We start from the raw sequence: 6,687 nt of genomic DNA on the forward strand, positions 1-6,687 counted from the left end.
TGCAAGAAGCTTTGAGGAACTTTAACATGAAACTTAAAGCCGTCACTTTAACAGATTGAAAAGCAGCAATGTTACATATCACAAGTATGAACAGAGTCAGCTGCACAGGGAATCACGGTTAGTAGCATCAGTTTATTGTTGGTTTTGGTGTTTTCATGCAATTTAACAATGAAATAAATAACCTTTTGATAGGACTTTACATTTTTGACTCCCATCAAGCCAGTCTGTGTGTTTGCTGCACACAAACGCTCCCAGTTTTGTCTATCAGCTGCTGAGAAAGTAGAATTGCAAGGGAACAATATATTAAGTGTTTTCCACACAAGCCAGCCTACTTCCCGCTTTTATTCAATTACTTCCCTTTATGCTGTTGGATAAACAATGGAGCCTGTTGTCTGTCATGACTGTGCCTGACAAAAGTGTCTGATTGCGATTCCTCCTTTCAGTTTCCAGAGATGGACAGCATCGCGCGGGACCAGACGCGAACTTCCTCCAAGATCGTCTTCTTCCTCATCCAGAATGCCGGGCTGCTCACCGGCTTCACCATCATCCTGCTCATCACCATGTTCGCCGGCAACATCAACCTGGGGTAGAAAAGACACAGACATCAAACAAACAAAGAGTCCTGAGCTGCTTCCGTTTCTGCTCACACGGCCGGGCAGGACAGTGAATGTAAAGTGAATGTTTTGTACAAACAAAACCAAATGTTGAAAGGAGAATTGATGCCTTTATACCTTTGGACTATCGATTTTAGTGGAATGTTTACTCCATAAAAAAAACAAAAAGGGAAAAAAAATCTTCACAATCAACATGTATGGAATCTTGTCAGATGTATTTTAAGGAGACAATAAATTATTTTTTCAGTCTTCATATATTGTGGAATGTTTTACATTTATTGCTGCTGTGTTTTGTTTTGTTTTTTTGCCCTTTTATGGCCAAAGTATTGGACCTTTCTGACATTTTTCAGGTTGTATAGCAGGAATTTGTTGTTGTCAAAGTTCTGGTAGGATTTATAAAAACAGTGGGACTTGCACATCTTAATGTTGAAACGGCACTAAAAGTTTGAGTGACTTGAGCTTTAAGGAACTGTCTACCAAAATCACATGACATGGAGCTGACTGTATTTGGTTTTCACCACAGATTGTCTTATATACTTGGAGTTTTTTCATTATAATTATAATTTTATATTATTTTTTAATCTTCAGGGATTGTTTACAGTACCTGGCCACCTTAAATGGTCAGACAAAAACAAAAACAACAACAAAAAAACATAAGGGTCAGTTACACATCTGTGTCAATCAATATGTACTGTGACTTTGATTTTTTGGACTTTTTTCTTTGTACATATTTTCTTAAAAGAAAAAAATTAATTCTCCTCATATGCACGCAAAATTCCTTTAAAAACCTAATATTGCAAAGATCTTTTTAAAAAATATATAACAAGGTTCCTATGCTAAATTACCAAATGTCTTTTCTCAATTTAATTATTTTTTTAATATAATTTAGTTTTTTCCACTTTACTATGAGCTATAAATATAAAAACAAATATGTTGTTTTCGTGGCATGCATATCGTTGTGTGAGTTGTTAACTGGTACTGCTGCCTTACCCTGGAAGGAACTAATAGACTGAGAAATGATCTAAACACTTGACTAAATGAATAAACACTGTCTTGATTTTGTATGTTAATAACAAAATGTTTAATATAAAGATGGTAGTCGTGGCAGAAGTAGTCAAATCCTAAAAAGTTGTAATATCACTGTGGGAAAAATCCTTAAATGACAGTCCTGCATTCAAATTGTACTTAAACAAGTGTAAATATTTAGTAAATATCAGGTGTACACATACTTTAAATGGTTATTAGCTCCTTTATTACTGCATTATTATTGATGCATTAACATGTAAGCTCCTTTTAAATGTTTTAACTTGTCAAGTTGGACCTATTTCTACACATTAATGAGAAATCTGGTCCTCTGCTGCACAGAGAATTGTAATTACAATCAGATTATTGTTGGTTTTGGTCTTTTCAAGGGCTTTTCAATGACGACTCGAGGAAACACTGAAGGAAACCTGGTATCGTATTATACCACAAGACGACTTAAGAAATCTTCAAGACAGTTGACTCAAGAGTTCAAGACGGACAAATGGAGGTCACGTTAAATACTGACACTAACCTATGGAAATTAGTCTATTCAGATTTTTGCACCTGAGCATTTCAAACTTTGATTCATGCCACAGTATTCATCTCCACTGAGCTTCACTTTGCTCTTTGGGAAGTTTTGGTTATTTTAACCTTTTAGTCCTTCATACTGAAGATTGATCAAACTTACATTCAAATTAGGCTGCCAGATGCAACAATTTCTGCACTAGACTTTTTTTTAACATTTTTTTTGACCTTTTTTGTCATTCTCGCCTCCAGAATCTTCCCATTTCTTTATAACAGCTTGAATACCACAAACTGAGTATCCAGTTTATCTGCTGATGTGTCTTTGAGAGTGACCTTGCTGGTGCAAGAGGGAGGTCACACCAAATACTTTCCACTTTTGCCTTTGAAAACAGTTTTCACTCATTATTTTTTGTGTGTTTTTAATACTGAGTACATATTTCAAGTATAGTTCTGCTGCATCTTTATACAAAAGCTAAGGAATTAATCTGTGTGGTCATTATATTTGTGCTAAATCAACAAATTTAGACTTTTGCACACTACTTCACCTCAGTTATTGTGACATACTGCGGCAAATATTTAATAAGGGCTTACTAATCATTTAAAACGTTACCTTGAATGACTCCAAGGTGGAATTAAATTTGTTTATCTATTTTATTGGTCAGAAATAGGCAGCCAATCAGCATAAAGAGATTATGATGCGTTCCATGTGCTTCGTACAGTCCGTAATTATTTAGAATCATCAACAAACAGTTATATAATTATACATTAAAACAGCTGTTATGTCCTTAACTTGGTAAAAACAGGAGTTTAAAATGTTTAAGGTAAATGGCTGTAGTAAAAATTAAACTACACCCATTTTTATTAAACTAACACTGCAATACGTGCGCTTCGGGTTCCTCAGTCTTCCGAGCAGCCCTGAACGCACCATAGTTTAGCTGTGCGGAAGTAGTCACGAGTGGAATGAAATGAGCGAATTTTCAATTCAGGAAACTTTTTGAAGACTCATTTCGCAAGAGTTTTGCCAACACGAAACAAGTAAGTCGTGTTAATTTGCTCGGTTTATCCAGCTGGAAGGAACTCGGAGCGAACTGGGGTCAAATCCTTTGTGAGGCTAACGCTGATGCTAGCTGCTGTTAGCTAATGAAGCTCGGTCGTTAATGTGCTCTTAAAGGACGCGCGGAGTTTATTGTCTTAATCCGTGTTTCGCATAAATGTTCAGTTGCTTTATGCGCACATAGATGAAATATCGAGCAATGTTAGCACAAATAACCTTGTTTTAACGTGACATAGGCTTAAAATGAGTCATGTGATGTGCACTGATGTGGTTTGGGGGTCATTGTGACCAGAAGTGAGCCTGATTTATTATTGATCTGAATAGTTGTTATTAGCGGATTGAATCAGGCACTTAGGAGGAAGCACAAGATAAGAGCTCACTGCAGATACATTGATATCAGCAAATACAGTGTACTCCAGAAGTGAGTACACCTCTGTGCAATATCACTTAAATGTCAGATGATTCAAAACTGTACCAGCTAACAGTAGTTTTATTATATTGATGTCAAACAGTAGGTGTTGTGTCTTATGTAAGATGTAAAACTGACAGCTAAGAGTTTACAATTTCAGGTTTCTCAGGAGGAAATCAGTGCACCAAGAGTCTGAACTGAGATTCAGTTCATGTTTTTCTTTAATGCTTCTTATATTCACCTTTATTTATAACCAGATGTTCTCCCATTCTTCAATTATTTTAGCTGCTCTTTGTTGCAGGGGTTTTGTTGTATTATCTTTCTCTTGTAAATACCCTAAAGGTGCTCTAATATATAGAAACACGTGGGTGATTTTGGCAGTGTGCTTTAGATTCTTATCATGCTGGAATATTCTTTTTAATAAGCTTCTGCAAACCGGTCTTGTCACTCATTTTGTGTCCCTTCATGTCTGTTTGTGGTTGTTTTGTGTTTTTGTGTGTCATGGTGGCCTCTCTAAATGTTATCTCCACAACGCCCTTTGCACTCCTGCAGCCCCCGATCATCACACTCCCACCTCTGGGCTTCACTGTCAGGACTGTGCTTTAACTGTGGTGGTCGTGCTCAGGTTTATGCCAAACATGCTGGGCTCCATCTGAGCAAACACATTTAACTTGATTAAAGAATGCGTTCCCAGCATTTATCAGGCTTGTTTTCAGGCTCTTTACAAGTTTGCAGTTACAGAGAGCAATCAAGGTCTTCTTTTTTCTCTTGAATGACATTCACAGTGGTGTATGTAATGCACCGTCGCTGCCTGAGCCGCCACAGAAACTCTGTTTGCTGTTGTTAATGTTTGCAAAAGGTGTGAAGCACTTGCTCGCCTTCTTTTTTTGTAAAAGGCAGATGATGCAAATACTACACTGTCTGTCATATCATATTATGAGGATGGCAGCTGCAGTTCTGGTCATTGGTATGATGATCTGTTGCATTGATCTCCTACTGTAGGGATTGTATTGTCAATATGCATTTTCTAAAGTATTTAATTATGATTATTCATAAAAGGAAGTACTTGTCATTTTAGAAATAACAGTTATTGAGAGGTGAAACAGTTTTGAGTCATCTGACAATTAAGTGAAATTATACAGGGATACATTCACACAGAAATGTTTTAAACTAGTGTCATATATTTAGTAATTAAGCAAGTTTATACAAATAATGGGATATGCAAAGAAATTGTTGATAAAAAATGTGTCATTGTTGTATTTGTAAATTCTTCAATACCAAGATTTTATCCATTAGACTGTACGAAAAACCCCAAGTATTACATTTATCCTAACTCAGATTGTAATGTGCTTGCAAGTGGTTAATATTTAGACTTTATTAATTCACTATGATAATCTGATCTCTTTTGATGTACCGATCAGTAATGGAACTGATTATTCTAATGTGAGTAAACTTCACAGATGGATCAAATCTCGTCAAGTTTATGTGACCAAAGAGCTTTACGTGTTATAAGACAGGCGACAACATGAGTGTGTCAAAAACGAGACGAAAAACAGGATAAAACTTGTAAAATCAATACATTTAATAAGTTAAAAAAACAAGACAAACAGGATAACAACTTGTAAGATAGATTTCTAAATTAGAATATATGTAAAACAGTCAAACATTAAGACCACAAAGAGCAACAAAAATCTACTGAAAACATGTATATCTTGAGATTTTTCTTAACCATGTGATGTAGGTCTTAAAATGATGTAATAGTGGTATTAATGTCTCATTTATTTATTTATTTAGAAATTGATCTTGCAAGCTGCTATCCTCTTTTGCCCATTTTAATATTTTAAACTATTTTGTTTTATATTTTTAAAAATTGAGTTTAAAAGTTTTATCCTTTTCCTTAGCATTTTGGTCACCTCAGCTTGTTTTTAAGTGTGCTATACATACATTTGATTTGATACTCAGACCAAAATGATTATTGCTGCTCTATGTGGTGCTTTTATTTGCTGCCTCTCACATTCTGACCTCCTGTTTCATTGAACAGCAGAGAGAAGCCATGACCAACATTCAGATCCGGAAGTATCGGGACGACGACGCTGAAGCCGTGAAGGAGATCTTCACGCTGGGGATGAGCGAGCACGTTCCTTCCTCCTTCACGCACATGCTCAAACAGCCGCCCACCCAGATGCTTCTCATGTGCACCTTCTGCGCCCTCATGGCCAGCTCCAAGTCCTTCCTGCTCCCCATCCTGGCCATCACCCTCCTCCTGGCCGGAATGCGGCAGGTGGTTGTTTACATGTTCAACAAATACATCGACACAACCCTCAGGAAGGACCTCGACCGCATCAGCGAGGCCTACCTGCAGCAGAAGGACTCGTGTTTCTGGGTGGCGGAAATCGACGGCCGGGTGGTCGGCACCGTGTCTTGCACTACCAATGAGAAGGCGCCCGCGTGCTTGGAGCTGAAGCGCATGGCGGTGCGTCGCAGTTACCGCGGGATGGGCATCGCCAAGGTCCTGTGTCGAACTGTGGCTGATTTCACGCGTGACCGGGGCTACGCTGCCGTCGTCCTGTACACCTCAGTGGTGCAGACGGACGCTCAGAAGCTGTACGAGCACATGGGCTACCAGAAGATAAGGGAGTTTGTCGTTCCAGAGCTTCTCGCCAAAGTCATGAACTTTACGCTGTTTGAGTACAGACTTGATTTACAGAGAGATGGTAAAAGAGACTAAAACGAGCATAAACAAAGTGTAATATTTCAGGGTGACGGTTTCTATACTCGGGTCAGCTGACAACACCAGCATTAGGTGAACTATTTACTCAAAACACACTTGCAGTACTGAAACAGGCATGTTTTTCTGCGTGACAAACACGAGACTGCTTAACAATGTGTTATTGCTTCCTAAACAAACCTTTATTCAGATAGTTGTTTACACGTAATATTACTGTAGAAAAATCTGCTTTGTTAAAGGTTTTGTGTTGACTGAGTTGCTTGAAAGTCATTTTTTGTAAAGGATTTCATTTCTACATGATACTTGAAATATATGAACCTAAACGCTCCCAGAA

The 6,687-nt window shown here is 37.7% G+C and overlaps 2 protein-coding genes across 3 annotated transcripts in view; both read left to right on the top strand.

Moving 5' to 3' along the window:
• The window catches only part of slc39a8 (solute carrier family 39 member 8), a 21,035-nt gene extending 20,166 nt beyond the window's left edge, over positions 1–869 (top strand). The window contains exon 8 of the mRNA XM_008300884.1: positions 444–869. Within this exon, the coding sequence (XP_008299106.1) occupies positions 444–590 (147 nt within the window). The 3' untranslated portion in view covers positions 591–869. The remainder of the gene's footprint in view (positions 1–443) is intronic.
• Positions 870–3,067: 2,198 nt separating this feature from the next.
• On the top strand, positions 3,068–6,687 carry LOC103371532 (probable N-acetyltransferase camello). Of its 2 annotated transcripts, none has more exons than XM_008300885.1 (2): positions 3,068–3,197; positions 5,667–6,687. In XM_008300885.1, exon 2 carries the CDS (start codon positions 5,679–5,681, stop codon positions 6,351–6,353), a length of 675 nt encoding a protein of 224 aa, XP_008299107.1. In that variant the 5' UTR covers positions 3,068–3,197; positions 5,667–5,678; the 3' UTR covers positions 6,354–6,687. The 2 variants fall into 2 exon arrangements, with proteins under 2 accessions (XP_008299107.1, XP_008299108.1); XM_008300886.1 differs by having other exon boundaries at positions 5,670–6,687.

This window comes from Stegastes partitus, unplaced genomic scaffold (assembly GCF_000690725.1).
Source record: "Stegastes partitus isolate 25-593 unplaced genomic scaffold, Stegastes_partitus-1.0.2 Scaffold1604, whole genome shotgun sequence".
In the NCBI taxonomy this organism is placed as follows: domain Eukaryota; kingdom Metazoa; phylum Chordata; class Actinopteri; family Pomacentridae; genus Stegastes; species Stegastes partitus.

Bases quoted from the DNA above. Each gene is read 5' to 3' on its own strand.
- LOC103371532 (XM_008300885.1), top strand. From the start codon at position 5,679: ATGACCAACATTCAGATCCGGAAGTATCGGGACGACGACGCTGAAGCC.